General features: G+C 40.0%; 1 protein-coding gene across 1 annotated transcript in view; it reads right to left on the reverse strand.

The window, feature by feature from the left end:
* IFT80 (intraflagellar transport 80) overlaps positions 1-14,935 on the reverse strand; it is an 82,890-nt gene extending 67,955 nt beyond the window's left edge. Inside the window, exon 1 of the mRNA XM_054713686.1 lies at positions 14,904-14,935. Coding sequence (XP_054569661.1) covers positions 14,904-14,906 — 3 coding nt within the window. The 5' untranslated portion in view covers positions 14,907-14,935. The remainder of the gene's footprint in view (positions 1-14,903) is intronic.
* Between the last annotated feature and the right edge of the window lie 3,547 nt (positions 14,936-18,482).

Raw genomic sequence — 18,482 nt, forward strand, 5'->3', positions numbered from 1 at the left:
TTAATAAATAATATAAAAGCCTAATATGCTAAGTGTCTGACCTATAGGTCGACCATTAGGTTGACTGCTTGACCAGTCACTATGACGTGCACTGACCACCAGGGGGCAGATGCTCTGACCGGTAGGTTAGCTTGCTGCTGGGGTCTGGCTGATCAGGACTGGGCAAGATGGGTCAGGTGTGCACTGGAGCCCTCCCCGGCCAGCCAGCCTCCAGCGGCCCCAACTGGGACTGGGCAAGACGGCCCTAATCAGCCCAATCGCCATCCAGGCCGAGGGACGCCACCTGTGCACAAAATCGTGCACTGGGCCTCTAGTTTTACCTAATAATGGACAAACATGTAAATTGACTGTACCTCCGCTACACCACCAGCCAACCAGGAGTGATATGCAAATTAACCCAACCAAGATGGAGGTTAATTTGCATACACAGGCGCTGAGTGACAGGGGTGGGATGCTTGTGTCGTTGCCATGGTGACGACACAGGCTTTCTGCCCCACCCCCGGTCTCTTAGGGCCTCTGGGCAGCGTGGGAAGGCGGGGCCAGAGCAGAAAGAGGTGGCTCCTGGAGCGGAAAGAGGCGGCTCCAGGGCCTGAGCAGAAACGGGCTGGGCCAGAGTGGAAAGGCGGTGCCGGCAATCAAGGAAAGGAAAGCCCATTCTAGCACAAATCTTCATGCATCGGGCTTCTAGTTAATAAATAATAATACAAGAATAAACTGTTTCACATACTCACAACTGTAAGCCTACTTTTGCCCCATCCTATATACAGGAAAAAAGCTAAAAAACTGCAACTTTAAAGTACATAGGCAAAGTATATAAGTGATGTCAAGGGGACAAATTAACTGTGCCAAGAGTAAGAACTATAGGACTCCGAGAAAAGATCAGTGAGGTTTGAATGATAATGAAATCTAGTGATACATAGATTGCAATAAATTAAGTACAGTGAAATTAGAAGCTTTCTTCAAATCAATATAAATATTTGCGTGTATACATGTATGATTTATTTATTTATTTATTTATTTATTTATTTATTTATTTTGCAGTAAAAGAATAATGTGCCTGCCTAACCAAATTTGCCTCAGGGGATTTATTTTGTTTCAATTCACTTTTAATTTATAGCTTTCAAGATCTGGCCTAATACTAACAATTTATTAAAAATATATTCAAGCCCTAGCTTTTTGTCTCAGTGGATAGAGCATCGGCCTATGGACTATGGACTGAAGGGTCTCAGGTTCGATTCTGGTCAAGGGCACATGCCCGGGTTGCAAGCTTGATCCCCAATCGGGGGCATGCAGGAGGCAGGCAATCAATGATTCTCTTTCATCATTGATGTTTCCATCTCTCTCTCTTCCTCTCTCTTCCTCTCTGAAATCAATAAAAATATATTTTTTAAAATATACATATTTAAGTCAGATGCTTAAGATGGCTTTAAAACATTTCTCTGGAGAACTCTAATACAAGTGGCTTTAAAACATTTAACACTTAGTGCCCTGTGGTTCTTTCACTGACCACCTACTCATTCCTACCAACAAAGTCTTTCCCTCTTTTTTACACACAATGTACATTACTTGTAGCTCTGTTGCAGCATTTTTTACTGGGCTGTGATTCATTTCATGGCAGGGGGCCATGTCTTAGTCATATTTTTATTTGCAATATGCTTTTACATAATCAGCATTTGTTAAATTTAACCAATTCTGTAACCATACCAATAACTAAAAATAAGTAAGTAAACAAATAAATAAAATGGACCATTTTGACATTCTTATTTTTCTCATTCATGACGTTCTAGCACTTCAACAATAATCTACCCTTTTCCTTTATCCACCCACCCACCCACTAGCACCATTAGCACCATCTACTTTTCCCCATCTCTTCCTTTTAATTTTATAATTACCTCTGGGTCATTTTTCAATGTAACAATAACTTTGAATTCAGCTGTGCTATTATTCTCTTTATCAGACTAACTTAAAATTACAGAGAAAATACAAGGAGGGGAAACCTCAAGAGAGGAACTATGAAGATGGCATATAGTAAATGGAAAGCTAATCCTGTGGCCATTATTTTCTTTATCCAGGCCTGTTTCACAAAATGTTAACATACTGCCTACCACAAGAGATCCACATACTAAACAATTATTGGATACAATGAATAAATGCAACACCAAAGAGACTAACCAAATAACTTGAACTAGAAATGAAGAGTCCAGAAATTATCTTTCAACCTATTCCACATTTTAGAAATTGTATGTATTTTGGTCAATGACATTTGTCATAAAATAACAAATACTGACTTTCTAACAAGTGCTAAAACTATTCTTGCTTCCTATGACCTCACAGAAGACATACACTGGGACAACTAAGGTCAGCTCTTGGCATAGATTTAGCAATTAATAAATAAATCATTGGCCTTTGTATATTGGCTGATTATTACAAACTAGAGGCCCAATGCATGAAATTCTTGCAAGGGGCTCGGCCCTCGCAGCCCCAGCTTCGTCCGGAAGGTCATCCAGACAGGTTGTTCTGCTGTTTGGTCTAATTAGCATATTAGCTCTTTATTATATAGAATTGCTTGAATAGCACACCCAGAGTAAAGCATAAATATAAAATTACACAAATCAAATTTAAAAACTGATAATTATTCATTTACTAGTAACGAGAATTTTCAGTTCTTTTTTCTCTCCAGGTTTTCTATAAATTAGTAAAAGTTCAAGACCAAACTAGAAATCAATTAATTTATTTCCAATTATTTGCTAGGGGTGAGTTAGGGAAGAGAATATAATCAATATGACTCGTTTATTAATTTATTAAACAAACAATGAACACTTTGGATAATCATGGATATTTAAATCCTGAGGTATAAAATTAATCTTTTGTTATTAAAGACTAGAGGCCTGATGCACGAAATTCGTGCAAGACTAGGCCTTCCTTCCCCCAGCTGCCAGCACCGGCTTCCCTCTGGCACCCGGGACCCAGGCTTCCCTCCGGCCGCTGGCAGGCACCCGGGACCCGGGCTTCCCTCTGGGCTTCCCTCCAGCCGCTGGCAGGCACCTGGGACCTGGGCTACCCTTGCAGCCCCGGCTTTGTCCGGAAGGTCATCTGGGAGGATGTCTGGTCTAATTAGCATATCATGCTTTTATTATTATAGATAAGCTAAAAAGAGGAAAATTTTATAAAAAATAAAAAGAACAAAAGTGGTAGATTAAAGTTATATGGAACACATTTTTTAAAGTTAGAAATGCCTTAAGAAATGCCCATGGAAACATGAGAAGGCTTGGAATAGGGTGCTAGAATAAAAGGGCACATGAGCACTTTTGCAGACTGCTTAACAGCAGAAATGTTTTGGCAGATGGCTGCAAAAAGCCACAAAGAGATCAGTAACTGCTAACTTCTGATAAAAAGAAATGAACACACAAATTCTTTTTAAAGTGGGATTTTAAAATAGACATATTAACTAATAAGAGAATATAGTGATTATTTTAACGTATCTAATAGGATGTATGAAAATATCAACTTTCACTAAATATAATTTAAGGAGTGTTTATTGCCTTTACAAAAGGTTTTATACCAGAATTCCCTTACATAGCAGCCCCCCCCCAATGCATTTTAAATAATTCAATTCTTTTTAAAATGCAAATCTTTTAACACATTGTTAAAGAAATATCTCCTCTAAAAAGTGGGATACTACTGCACAAAATGTTCAAAAACATATAAAAATACTGACGAGAGAATTACTGGTGAGACAAAATACTTGGCAAAAGTCTGCTTTATGTGCAGGAGCTGCCCCTCAAACCCAGGGATGTGTTTTGAACGTTTTACCACTACCACCACAGAACAGAGGGGGTTGGACAAAGGAAACCCTGGAAGAGTGATGAACAAACTCAAAAACTGTAATCTTTTCTGCCAGGGTTGAGGGAGAAAAATGAAGAGGAGAAAGTTGGTGGTAACTAGAAAAGAAAATCTCTTGAACAATGAATTAAATCTTGAAAAAAAAAATTTAAGTATGAGCTAACATCACACAAAATGAAAAGCCCTAGAGATCTGCTGTACAATATTGTGCTTACAATTAACTATACTGCACAGTACGATTAACAATTTGTTAAGAGGGCAGATCTCGTTATATGGTGTTTTCTTTTAAGCAGAATAATAGGCTGGGTTTTTTAAAGCACTGGGTTAACAAAGAATACAGCACTGATATATAAAATGACCTCAGATCTTTATCTGGCAGGAAACTCCTTGACCACCTCCTGATGGCATCCACTTTCTTCTTTTTTTGAACATTTCTTTTTCATTTCTGGATGCTGCTTTCTGTCTACCCTTCCACTTATTTTCTTTCATCTATCGTCTCTTTCCCTCTTTCTCAAGATCCCAGGTAGTCCTCATCCTTACCTTGGAGAAAACACTCAACTACTCTGCTTTGGTTTTCTCTTCTAACATCTAGTGTGTGGCATGTTATCTTATTTGGGGTTTTTTTTATACAGTAAACCCCAAAATAAAATGATACATTCTATTTTCTTTAGTCATAATGTAGTTTTCCTTACTTAATCGTGTAAATTTATCTTTTAAATTACACTTGTTTTACTTTAAACTTCTTTTTCCTATCAGAAAGTGTTTTATCTAAAGCCAATGTAAAATAAAGACCCAAGCACTTATTTTTTTAGTTAAGTATAATTAAGTAAGCTTAATAATTCAGAAAAACACTCAGACAACAGAAACCATCAAGACTAATTAGATTTAGTATTCATAGTCACCAGATAAGTCAATCCTCATAGACTGTTGAGTTTAAAAAGGAGAATGCAAAGAAAATATGTGATATGCCACCTGCTGTGTAATAAATAAATAAAAAGGTGAAATGAGAAAATATACATGTATGTGTTTATTTTTGCCAAGAGAAACACAGGAAGGATAAACCAGAACTAAAGAGATTGGTTCCCTAGAAGGAGTAAATAGGAACAAGGTGTATGGAATTGGGTAGGTCAGGGTAGTAACAATGCTCTGAGTAAGTATATTTTTTTAATACAGTTTTCACTTCATGGAACCATCCATGTTAATGTTTAACATATTCAGAGATAATCAAATCAACAAGAATGGGGGGGGACCTTACATGGAAAACAAATAGAAATAAATATACTTATCTATATCTTAAATGAGTAACATAACAACATTTAAGCAGTGGGGAAATGCAAGTAATTTTAAACACAGGACTTTGACTCTATAGCCTCAGTGTAAAGATAACAACAGTAAACACTTGAATTCTAATTAAATTTTTTTGCAGTAGTATGGGTTAGTAACTCTGAAACAACCTACTGTGTATTATAGAATTGAGTAAATGAGTAAATATATTAATAATAATGAAAGTCAGGCTTTCTCACTGTTTTCAAGTGTGGAGAAAAAGACACTAGAATTAACCCCATAGTGTTGAATTAGAGCTGGTGGTATCAGAATTAACTCATGGTTTTTAGTATGGAAAGAAAAAAATGAAAGGAAGGGAGGGAGGGAAGGAGGAAAAAAGAGAGAAAGAGAGAAAGAAATAGCTGTATATATGTGTGATTTTTAATATAATTTATATTTATAATTCTTAGCTCAGTCCTCTGAAAGGGCCTTGAAGTACACACACCACTTTGAAACGAGCACATCTAGCACTCTTATCTTAGTTTTTAAATACCATTAAGCACCAAATAAAGAACAGGAGAAACAGATGATTTGGGGGCTGAGACTGGGAAACTACAATATGAGCCTAGAATATCTTATGCCAGCAAAGTAGTGCTGGAAAAATGATGAAGACACATTTCCCCTCCCCCCCCAAAAAAAAGAAAAAACAAAGATTATTTGAGCTAGTTTAATGGTGCTCCAGCTGGCCAAATGTGAAACAATTTTAACATCAAAATGTAAAAATAATGGTAACAGGCCCTGGCTGGTGTGGCTCAGTGGGTAGGAGCATCATCTGTGCATGGGAAGGTTGCTGGTTCAATCCCTGATTTGGGCGCATATGGGAGGCAACTAACTGATGTATCTCTCTTACATCGATGTTTCTGTCTCCCTTTTTCTCCCTCCCACCACCTCTAAAATCAACCAACCAGTCAATCAGTAAAAATAATGGTAACAGGATACTCAAGAAATAAAATAAGAATCTATGAATCTAACTGATATAGCAAACAAATAAATAATTGGCAAGATATGAGAGGCTCTTCCTTGCAGTAGAATACCAACTGATCAATATGGAAGGAATTACAAAGTTTTAAAAAATTACCATTTGGCAACCATCCTACCTAATAAAACAGTAATATGCAAATTGACCGTACCTTTGCTATACCCATAAGCCACGCCCACCAGCCAATCAGGAGCAAATATACACATTAAACCAGCAAAGATGGCAGTGGGAGGGGGCAGCGCCCACTGCCGGTGGAATCCAAGCCATGATGGTAGACTGGGGCAGGCGGTTAGTGCTGGCAGCCGCCTGCCCAGGTCCGCCATCATGGATCACGGACCTGGGCAGGCGGAGTGATCACGGATCACGGACCAGGGCAGGCGGCGTGGGTTAGCACCCGCAGCCACCTGCCCAGGTCCGCCATCACGGATCACGGACCAGGGCAGGCAGTGTGGGTTAGCGCCGGCAGCCGCCTGCCCAGGTCCGCCATCACGGATCACGGACCTGGGCAGGCGGCGTGATCATGGATCACGGACCAGGGCAGGCGGCGTGGGTTAGCGCCCGCAGCCACCTGCCCAGGTCCACCATCATGGATCACGGACCTGGGCAGGCGGCGTGGGTTAGCGCCCGCAGCCGCCTGCCCAGGTCCGCCATCATGGATCACGGACCTGGGCAGGCGGCGTGATCACGGATCACAGACCAGGGCAGGTGGCGTGGGTTAGCACCCGCAGCCACCTGCCCAGGTCCACCATCATGGATCACGGACCAGGGCAGGCGGCGTGGGTTAGCGCCCGTAGCCGCCTGCCCAGGTCCGCCATCACGGATCACAGACCAGGGCAGGAGGCATGGGTTAGCGCCCGTAGCCGCCTGCCCAGGTCCACGATCACGGATCACGGACCAGGGCAGGCGGTGTGGGTTAGCACCGGCAGCCGCCTGCCCAGGTCCGCCATCCTGGATCACGGACCAGGGCAGGCGGCGTGATCACGGATCACGGACCAGGGCAGGCAGTGTGGGTTAGCGCCCGCAGCCGCCTGCCCAGGTCCCCGATAGGGACTTGGAGTCTAGCATAACAAAAATAATATTCAGCAAAAGCAGGAGACAAGGTATCATAAGTTCTCCCCCAGGTCACCACTGTTCTCTTATACATTTTAATTATCCCAGACTTTGCCTGATGGGATTTGATTTGAATTATGCCTGATAGAGATTACATGGCATGAATTGTAGGCTCATTCTTTTGGTAGTTGCCTGACTGAGAAAGGCCTTGGAATGAGAGAAGGCACTTTTATTTTCCTTTTTCATTCTATAGAGACTGAGGAATTACAGTTATACGAAGAAGTTAGTGATAGAATGAAAGTCTCATGCTGTAGTTTTTCTGTAGGTTTTATCATGTGGACTATCAAAAACTTGGTGGGATCCTTTTCAAGAGGTGTTACAAAAATTATGTTGGAATTAACATTCAAGAATAAAAGGAGAGAAGTGAGTGATGGGTAAAGGAAAGAACTTTGTCCTAGAAACCAAATAGAAGCCACATAAACCTTCAGATTCTTACTCATTGTGCTTTGGAGGTATTAAAGGATAATTTTTTAAAAAGGTAAAATCATGACTCATAATCTGTATAGATAAAAGGCTAAGTGACCGACATTTGTCCATCCGTCTGACCAACCAGTACATATGACACACTGGAAATTTAAAAATAAACTTTGACTCGCACACGTGCCATACATATAAAGCTCTCGCTGGCGCTACTTTGAATGTTGCATTTGGTGGGAAAGTTCTTTTCAGAGGGGATTTTTGTGCCACCATGCTATACGATTGGCCATAGTACAAATAAGTTTAAAGTACTGTAGTGTTTGGGGATGTTTCAGATAGTTGTCTCTTAAAACAAATATGAGATCAGAGGATTCTGCTTATAGTGAATGGTTAGTAAAACTTGGAGATGGCAAACTTGATAGCAGTTTTCATTTAGGAATGGATATTATTGAAATTCCCCATATAATGATTTTTAATGGATCTATTATTAAAGCCACCTTTGGAAATAGTATATCTATAGATAATATTAAAAATATATCTAAACATGCAATTCTTTGTTCAAAAAATGAGCACGTTCAAAAATTAAATGAAGAAATTTTGGATATACTTGATGGAGATTTTCACACCTATTTGAGTGATGATTCCATTGACTCAACAGATGATGCTGAAAAGGAAAATTTTCCTATTGAATTTCTTAATAGTATTACTCCTTCTGGAATGCCGTGTCATAAATTAAAATTGAAAGTGGGTGTAATCATCATGCTATTGAGAAATCTTAATAGTAAAGGGGGTCTTTGTAATGGTACCAGATTTATTATCAAAAGATTGCGACCTAACATTATCAAAGCTGAAATATTAACAGGATCTGCAGAGGGAGAGATTGTTCTGATTCCAAAAATTGATTTGTCCCCATCTGACACTGGCCACCCATTTAAATTAATTCGAAGATAGTTTCCCGTTATGCCAGCATTTGTGATGACTATTAATAAATCACAAGGACCAACTCTAGACAGAGTAGGAATATTCCTACCTGAACCCGTTTTTGGACATGGTCAGTTAATGTTGCTTTCTCTCTCTCTTTCTCTCTCTCTCTTTTTTTTTTTAAGTATTTTTTGAAAATATTTTATTGATTTTTTTACAGAGAAGAAGGGAGAGGGACAGAGAGTTAGAAACATCGATGAGAGAGAAACATTGATCAGCTGCCTCCTGCACACCTCCTACGGGGGATGTGCCCGCAACCAAGGTACATGCCCTTGACTGGAATCGAACCTGGGACCTTTCAGTCCACAGGGCGATGCTCTATCCACTGAGCCAAACCAGTTACGGCTGTTGCTTTCTCTTGAGTTCAAAGAGCATGTTACGTTAAAGTTAAAGTTGTAAATACTTTATCTCAAGGGAAATTAGTCAAGCACTCTGAAAGTGTTTTTACTCTTAATGTGGTATACAGGGAGATATTAGAATAAGTTTAATCACTTTATCAGTCATTATTTGCATCAATGTTGTTTTTATATTACGAGTTTGTTATTGTTGTTATATCATTTTGTTATTGTTTAGTTATTAATAAAATTATGTATTATTTTCCTATACATTGTACTCATTTCCTTTTATCTCTCACACTTTTATTATAGAGAAAGGGCAAATAGCAATATTAAAATATTTCATCTAATTAATTCCCTTTCAACGTGCACGAGTTTCGTGCACCGGGCTACTAGTCCTATATAATAAAAGGGTAATATGCAAATTGACCCTAACAGCGGAACGACCAGGAACTACTGGTCACTATGACACACACTGACCACCAGGGGGTAGACACTCAATGCAGGAGCTGCCTCCTGGTGGTCAGTGTGCTTCCACAGGGGGAGCACCGCTCAGGCAGAAGCCAGCTCATGGCTGGGCAGCGCAGCGGTGGTGGCAGGAGCCTCTCCCGCCTCTGTGGAAGTGCTAAGAATGTGCAACTAATGGCAGAGTGGGCCTAAGTCATTAGTCGGAAATCCCTTGAGGGCTCCCAGGCTGCCAGAGGGATGTCCAACTGCCAGCTTAGGACTGATCCCCTGGGGAGTGGGCCTAAGCCAGCAGGTGGACATCCCCCGAGGGCTCCTGGGCTGCCAGAGGGATGTCCAACTGCCAGCTTAGGCCTGATACCCCAGGGAGTGGGCCTAAGCCATCAGTCAGACATCTCCCAAAGGGTCCCGGACTGCGAGAAGGCACAGGCCAGGCTGAGGGACGTCCCCAGCCCCTGAGTGCATGAATTTTCATGCATCAGACCTCTAGTCTTAGTAATAAATGATTCAGCCAAGAATCATCAATAGATGCTAACTGTGATAGAGGGAGGAAGTTTGAGAAGGAAGAGAACATTTTTACATAGTCTGAATATATTCTTTCACAAATTATTTATTAAAAGAGAAAAGTAGTAACTTTATAGTAGATTAATTTAGTGAACACACCTTTTGAACAAATGAAAGTTAACAACACTAATAATGGGTTAAACCAGCATCATGAATCTGCCAATCTGATGCCCTAAGTATTGATGCTAAAAACCTGTTAACTAAATATAACCATGAGGAAACAGCCAATAAACATAAATTGAGGGACTTTCTATAAAAATAACAGGCTTGTATTCTTCAAAACTGTCAAGATTAGCCCTAACCGGTTTGGCTCAGTGGATAGAGTATCGGTCTGCGGACTAAAGGGCCCCAGGTTCAATTCTGGTTAAGGGCATGTACCTTGGTTGTAGGCACATCCCCAGTAGGGGGTGTGCAGGAGGCAGCTGATTGATGTTTCTCTCTCGTCGATGTTTCTAACTCTCTATCCCTCTCCCTTCCTCTCTGTAAAAATCAATAAAATATACGTTAAAAAAAACTGTCAAGATTAGAAAAGAAAGACTGAGGAGTTGCTCCAGATTAAAGGAGATCAGAGAGATGTAATAAAAGTGATGTGTTATTTAATACCAGAAAAAAATTTTCGAGGAGAAACCAAGATGGCGGCATAGGTAAACACCTGAACTGCTGTCTCGCACAACAATTTCAAACTACAACTAAAAGATAAAACGGACATCATCCAAACCATAGGAAGGCTGGCTGAGTGGAAATTCTACAACTAGAAGGAAAGAGAAGAGCACACTGAGATTCCCAGGAGCTGAGGAAGGCAGAGGTACGGAGGCACATGCAGAGAGGGCTGGCAACTGAGTATGCGGCTGGCTTTCTCAATCGGGAGGGAGACAAAAGCTCCCGACTGCACTTAACTCCAGTTCCAGGCAAGACTCTGGGGACCCAGACTCATACAGGGAGAAACTGGACTGTCTGGCAGCGGGCGAAACTCGAGGGCGGCTTTCTCTCAGAGGTGCTTACACCGATTACCGCAGGACACTGAGACCCAGGGGCTTCTTAGGGCAGGGCTGACAGGAAGCCATTGCTGTTTGCTCCGCCCTGAGATCCCGCCCCACGAAGCCATTGCTGTTTGCTCCGCCCTGAGACTCCGCCCCATCCAAGCTGAGCGCAGAAGCTTTTGCATATGAATGGCCTGGTCCTTTAAATTCTAAACTTACCTAACAAACTGCAGCTGAGTCAGTGAGACCCAGAAAATCCAAAAGAAGGCCCAAGGCCCCGCAGCAGCTTGCATTGCTTCACAGCTGGGCCTCATCTGGGCACCTCCAAAACCCAAACAAAGAAGAGGAATCAAGCAGAGGCTAAATTAGCACCTCCTTGGAGATCCAAGAGCCAGTGTACCCAGGGGTCAGAGTAGGACCATCCAGATTACAAATCCTCAGATCCATAAGGGACACACTCAGGGGGCAGACTCAGTGAGCACCAAAGCCCCAGTGAAGCAAGTCTTGTCTCATAAGGGTGTCTCCAGCACAGAAGTTCTCCCAGCGTAGACACAGCTGATCCTCACAGCCAATTGGCCTGGAGGTCAATTCCCCCCAGTGATACCAACAACAATCAAGGCTTAACTACAACAAGACTGTGCACACAGCCCACAAAGGGGTGTACCAAGAGTGTCCAACTCAGGTAACTGGGGAAGCTAAGCCACTGGGCCCTATAGGACACCTAGCACACAAAGCCACTCTATCAACTCAGGGAAGCAGCCAAAATGCGGAGACAAAGAAACAGACCACAAACGAAAGAAATGAAGGAAAGCAAACAACTGGATATAGAGTTCAAAACCATGGTTATAAGGTTTTTCAAGAATTTCCTAGAAAAGGCCGATAAATTTAGCGAGACCCTCGAGGATATGAAAAAGGTACAACTAGAAATAAAGCATACACTGACTGAAATAACAAACAATATACAGAGATCCAACAGCAGACTAGAGGAGCCCAAGAATCAAGTCAAAGATTTGAAATACAAAGAAGCAAAAAACACCCAACCGAAAAAGCAAAAAGCAAAAGAATACAAAAAGTTGAAGATAGTGTAAGGAGACTCTGGGACAACTTCAAGCGTACCAACATCAGAATTATGGGGGTGCCGCCCTAACCGGTTTGGCTCAGTGGATAGAGCATCGGCCTGCGGACTCAAGGGTCCCAGGTTCGATTCTGGTCAAGGGCATGTACCTTGGTTGGGGGCACATCCCCAGTAGGGGGTGTGCAGGAGGCAGCTGATTGATGTTTCTCTCTCATCAATGTTTCTAACGCTCTCTCCCTCTCCCTTCCTCTCTGTAAAAAATCAATAAAATATATTTAAAAAAAAAAAAAGAATTATGGGGGTGCCAGAAGAAGAGAAAGAGCAAGATACTGAAAACCTATTTGAAGAAATAATGACAGAAAACTTCCCCCACCTGGTGAAAGAAATCAACTTACAAGTCCAGGAAGCGCAGAGAACCCCCAAACAAAAGGAATCCAAAGAGGACCACACCAAGACATATCATAATTAAAATGCCAAGAGCAAAAGACAAAGAGAGAATATTAAAAGCAGCAAGAGAAAAACAGTTAATTACCCACAAGGGAGCACCCATACGATTGTCAGCTGATTTCTCAACAGAAACTATGCGGGCCAGAAGGGAGTGGCAAGAAATATCCAAAGTGATGAATAGCAAAAACCTACAACCAAGATTACTCTACCCAGCAAAGCTATCATTTAGAATTGAAGGTCAGATAAAGAGCTTCACAGATAAGAAAAAGCTAAAGGAGTTCATCACCGCCAAACCAGTATTATATGAAATGCTGAAAGGTAATCTTTAAGAAGAGGAAGAAGAAAAAAAGGTAAAGATAAAAATTATGAACAACAAATACATATCTATCAACAAGTGAATCTAAAAATCAAGTGAATAAAAAATCTGATGAACAGAATAAACTGGTGAATATAATAGAATCAGGGGCATAGAAAGGTAGTGGACTGACTATTCTCGGGGGGAAAGGGGTGTGGGGGTGTGGGAAGAGACTGGACAAAAATTGTACACCTATGGATGAAGACAGTGGGGGGTAAGGGCAGAGGGTGGAGTGGGAACTTGGTGGAGGGGAGCTATGGGAGGAAAAAAGAGGAACAATTGTAATAATCTGAACAATAAAGATTTATTAAAAAAATATATATATATACCGTATTTTCCGGTGTATAAGATGACTGGGCGTATAAGACGACCCCCAACTTTTCCAGTTAAAATATAGAGTTTGGGATATACCCGCCCTATAAGATGACACCCGGCGTATAAGACTACCCCTGACTTTTGAGAAGATTTTCCTGGGTTAAAAAGTCATCTTATATGCCGGAAAATACGGTATATATAATTATAAAACCTAAAAAAAAATTTTCTATAAAAGACATTATTAGGACGATTGTTAAAAATTTAATATGAACTGCAGGTTAGATAACAGAATTGCATTAATGTTAAATGTCCTGATTTTAATCTATGTATTGTGGTTAGGTAACAGAAAATCCTTATTCTTAGGAAATACATTGAAGTATTTATGGTTACAGGGCATTCTGTAAATTACTCTTAAATGTTTTAGAAAAAAAATGTATGTGGTGGGGGACAGGGAGAGAGAGAGGAGAAAACCAATGAGAAAGAATATGGAACAAAAATTTAGATAAAGAATATGTAAGAGTTACTTGTACAATTCTTGCACCTTTTCTGTGAATGTGAAATTAAATCAAAATTAAAAGGTGTTTCTTTTTAAAGTCAATGCTTCATTTTATCATCTGAGATTAGCTAAATTCTAGCTGTGGCTCAGAATCAATTTTCTAAGCACCAGGCACTATACGTACTTTTACACAATATCTCATTTAATAAAAAAAAGTCACCAGAAGTTCTGTCGGTAAAAGTTGTGGCATCTGATGTGCTTGTCTGCCATAAAACCCCTTCCTTGTTCTGGTTACAAAAGCCCTCTTTTCTTTGTTTGCCTTTCCACAGTGGCCTGAGGCCTGCTGTGCTCACTCAGTGTCACGTTCCCTTAACTAAAGTGACTCACACAGTGATGGGCGAGTGATCCATGATCTCCCAGAACCCTCTCTGCTACTTGCCTGCATGAGATATTGAGGAAGAAGCACTCTCTCTGCTAATATGTCTTTCCTAGGAGGATGAGACTTGGGCTGTGGACTGCCATCATGCTCACCTTATAGGGGAAGCCTATCCAAGAGCTGGTGAGAATAGGGCCTGATGCAGTTGTGCTTACAGATCTACCCCTAGAGCTAAGTGAACCAAAAAACTCCAACTGTGCATAAGTGTTAGCTACGTAAGTTTCTGTTACTTTTGATGAGTGTACTCTTAATTGATAGAGTAGGTAAAGTGTCATACAGACAAAAACAATTCATATTATTTCTAATTAAAACATTCTCTTAAAAAAGTAGAAAATCATGCTTTTTACTCACCAATAATGAAGCTATGGTCAAATTTAATACATCTCCAACTCTATAAGTAGAAATTAACATGTACTAGAAAATAAAGATAGCTTACTAAATGTGTCCATATTTTTAGTATGGTTATGTCATAAAGTTAAATTTGAAGAAATTAGAAACCAAAATTGGTAATAGCTTAACAACTAGTAAGACAGCACAGAAAAAGTAAAGCTAAACATTCAGATTCAATCCCACTACACACCAATTGAATTCACTTTCTTCCATCACAATAGTTTTATAGTTTAAACGTAAACAAAATGACTACATAGAAAATGGACAAAATGTGTGGATGAAGGTATGCAGTTCCAAAAACATCAGTTTTGTAAAACAACACAAAGCATAAGTCATATTACCATATTATGTCTTCTAAATACCAAGATGAGCATATAACATTAAAAACTTACCATCAGAACTTGTGAGGACAAAGCTTTCTGCTTGAGTTTGTTTCCTGGTGCCTAAACTTTTTGGAAACCAGTGAAGATCTATTGGGTAAATATCATCAGGAAGCTTTACTATTTGACTTGTTTCACTGGTTAACAAGTTCCACCTCACTATTTGGTGATCATCACTGCATGAATACAGTTCTTCTGCATTAGTCCAGCCCACACAGCTTACTAATTCTTGATGTGTCACCATGTTAAGGAGACAACACACAAAAGACTTACATTTTAAATAATCTTCAGATGCAGATTATAAGTATAAAAAAGGATCAAACATTTCAAGCTTCTAAATGTGTTCTCATTTTATGACTTTCATATATTTTCTATTTAAAGAAAAATAAACATCTAACCAAAACAGTTGTAAAAATGAAAAGCAAGATAAAAAAATCCAGATGCCGAGAGAGAGGAAAAGAATTGACGAAATGAAAAATTTTAAATTGTGTTATAAAATATTCCATAAATAAGACTAAAAGATATACAAAGCATCTAACAGCTCAGAAGGTATGAAAGGATATACACTCAACTACTGGAGGATAAGGGGGGAAGTATGTCTTTTTTATTTACATATGTCTGTATCATTTAAGTTAGAATAAGCATGTATTATTTTGATGAGTTTTTAAAAATCAAGTGTTAAAAGAAGAATGAAACCTAACAGTAAAATATCTGCTTAAATTACACATTATAATAACAATCTACTTAGGAAAAAACATACAGCTTAACAGCTGAAACAAAAATCTTACCAAACTTATTGACATTAAATTCAGGGAATAGTTCAATTACAACTTAAGGTGCCTATAAAGAGAAGAGTGCTGGATGAGACATGAAGCCTAAAATTCTTACTTTAACCCATTTTTTAATCTCTGATTTATCAGGAGGATTTCTATAATTTGAGGTGCTCAGTAGCCCTCACTTCCTCCATCAGAATGGGCTGCTTACCCTAGGAGAATCATATATTTAGAGAAGGCATTTCAGTTTGTTGTTTACAAGGGATGCTTTCTCTTGTTTACATCTGGATTTCTATATTACCAGATCATTCCTAGGTGAGTTGTTTGTTCTCTTGTTGTTATTGTATAATCCTTTTCCTTCCTTCTCTTATCATCGGAGCTTTTTATTGGCTTATCTGAACATTCAATAAACTTCAAGGAAAAAGAGACAATGTGCCATAATTATTATAGGATGTTCTAAGATTTTTTCATACTATTTTAAAATATGACAGATTAAGCAAATAACCAAAAAGGCAAAAATAAATTATAGAAAGATTATAAAAGTCTTAAGATAAATAGGTAATTTGAAGTGGCACTGGAATACTCAAAATATAATCTAAACAAAAGGATATCATCACTAGACCATTACTGAAAAAATTATTCCAATGTAATTTCTCTAGCCTAAATCAGTGGTCGGCAAACCGCAGCTCGCGAGCTACATGCGGCTCTTTGGCCGCTTGAGTGTTCTGACGCCACTTCTTCAAAATAGACTTGTCCAGGCCGAAAACCTACTTCTGCGCATGGGCCACGAAGTTTCAATCGCACTGTACATGCGCGCCCGCACGTGGTATTTTGTGGAAGAATCACACTCAAGGGGCCAAAGAGCCGCATGTGGCTCGCGAGCCACGGTTTGCCAACCACTGGCCTAAATGATGTTAGGTAAAGACCTTTAGAAAGGGAGAATGTTAGGTAAACCCAAGAAAGGGAGAAAGCGCGCGCGCACACACACACACACACACACACACACACACACACACACACACAAAGCTTAACCTGTGTAAATTGCTGTAAATAAACATCAGATGTGCGTGACATAGCTTCAAACTAATAGGTCAACTAAAATTATGAGAGAAATGAGAAGAATGTCAGATTAAGAAAGTCTAAAAAGACTGCTATCAGACTATTATTCAGCTTGAAAAGAAAGGCAAAAACAGATAATGGACAGAGTAGAAATCTTATAAATGGCATGAATCTTGCATATGGTATGATTATATATGGCATGAACACCTGAGGGCACACTTTGAAAAAAAGAGTAAAATTGATTTAAGTACAAATAAGAGGAATTATACCTTCACTCAAAAGGTAAAACAAGCAGACAAGATATTATAAATTCAAAAGATTTAATCAAATGTCTAATTCGGTGCTTTTCTATCTCCGATGAAGGAACATATTTTTCTTGATTTCAAATTTGTTTCAGATCAACACTTTGTTAGATAAAATAAAAATAAATTACTAGAAAAATGATCTTATATTTGGATGGTTTCCCAAAGTCAAATTGCTACAAAAATTGTTTACCTCTTACTTTCACCAATTTCTGTACTTATCCCTTTACAGACCTGTAATAAAGTCTGCAGATAATACTTTTAGAAGCACTGGTATATATAAAAATGAAGGTGGAGTGGCCTATCATATCTTCCTGATACATAATCAGAAATTCTTGCTGACAAAATATAAGGTCATGCGTTTGAGAAAATAGTTATAATTTCCATCTTCCTACATCTTATATAATAAAAGCCTAATATGCAAATTGTCCCCTCTGGCAGTCGTTCAACCGGGAGTTTGACCTGGAGACCAGGAGTTTGACTGCCTGCTATGATGTGAGCTGACCACCAGGGGGTGGCGCAGAACATGGCGGGCATTGCTGACATGGCGCTGGCAGCAGTGGAGGCGCTGCTGGCCCTAATGGGCCCTGATGAGAGCAGGACCGCAGAGGGATGATGGAGCAGGTGAGCAGGCAGTGCCAAGGCAAGGTGGGTGCGAGCGGGCCTGATCGCCCCAACAAAATATTTGAGATCAGCAGCAGCGGCGGGGGGCGGGACCGCCGTCGGCTCCCAGGCACTGAGGGAGAAAGGGCAAATAGCAATATTAAAATATTTCTTCTAATTATTTTCCTTTGAATGTGCATGAGTCCGTGCACCGGGCCACTAGTCTATATATATAAAAGGCTAAGCGACCATTACGACTGGTCACTATGATGCACACTGACCCCCTGGTGGTCAGTGCGCTCCCACAGCCAACCTCCCGGGGCTGGCCAACCTCCGGCAGTCCCTCTCCCCAGCCAGCTGGCCCCAATTGGCCCCAACTGGGACTGGGTGAGATGGCCCCAATCGGCCCCTATCGCCGGCCGGGCTGAGGAACCCCACCCATGCACAAATTCGTGCACCGGGCCTCTAGTGAAATAATAAAGCTCTGACAGCTCAGATTTCTCCAGCTTGTTCTCCACTTTATCATGAAGAGAGTGTGAAGAAATAAAGCAAAATTCATTTAAAAACATACTACATCACACTAGCAAAGAAATTATTTGTTTAAAAAAAGCTTCTCTTTAAGATCCTACTAGACTAAACAAAAATTATTTTTTATGTACTTAAGTACAGTACTTAAGTAAAGTAAGAAAAATGTCAATAAGAATTTGAAAGTAAGATTTAGAGCAAATAGTTTGCTTTGGAGAATTACCTGCAACACATGATCTCAACTATTTAAAAAACAATTTAGTTAAACTGCCATTAAAGGAATGAAAAACACACACACCCATTATCCAAGTAGAATACAAAATAGAAGA

Source organism: Eptesicus fuscus, chromosome 3 (genome assembly GCF_027574615.1).
Source record: "Eptesicus fuscus isolate TK198812 chromosome 3, DD_ASM_mEF_20220401, whole genome shotgun sequence".
Lineage (NCBI taxonomy): Eukaryota > Metazoa > Chordata > Mammalia > Chiroptera > Vespertilionidae > Eptesicus > Eptesicus fuscus.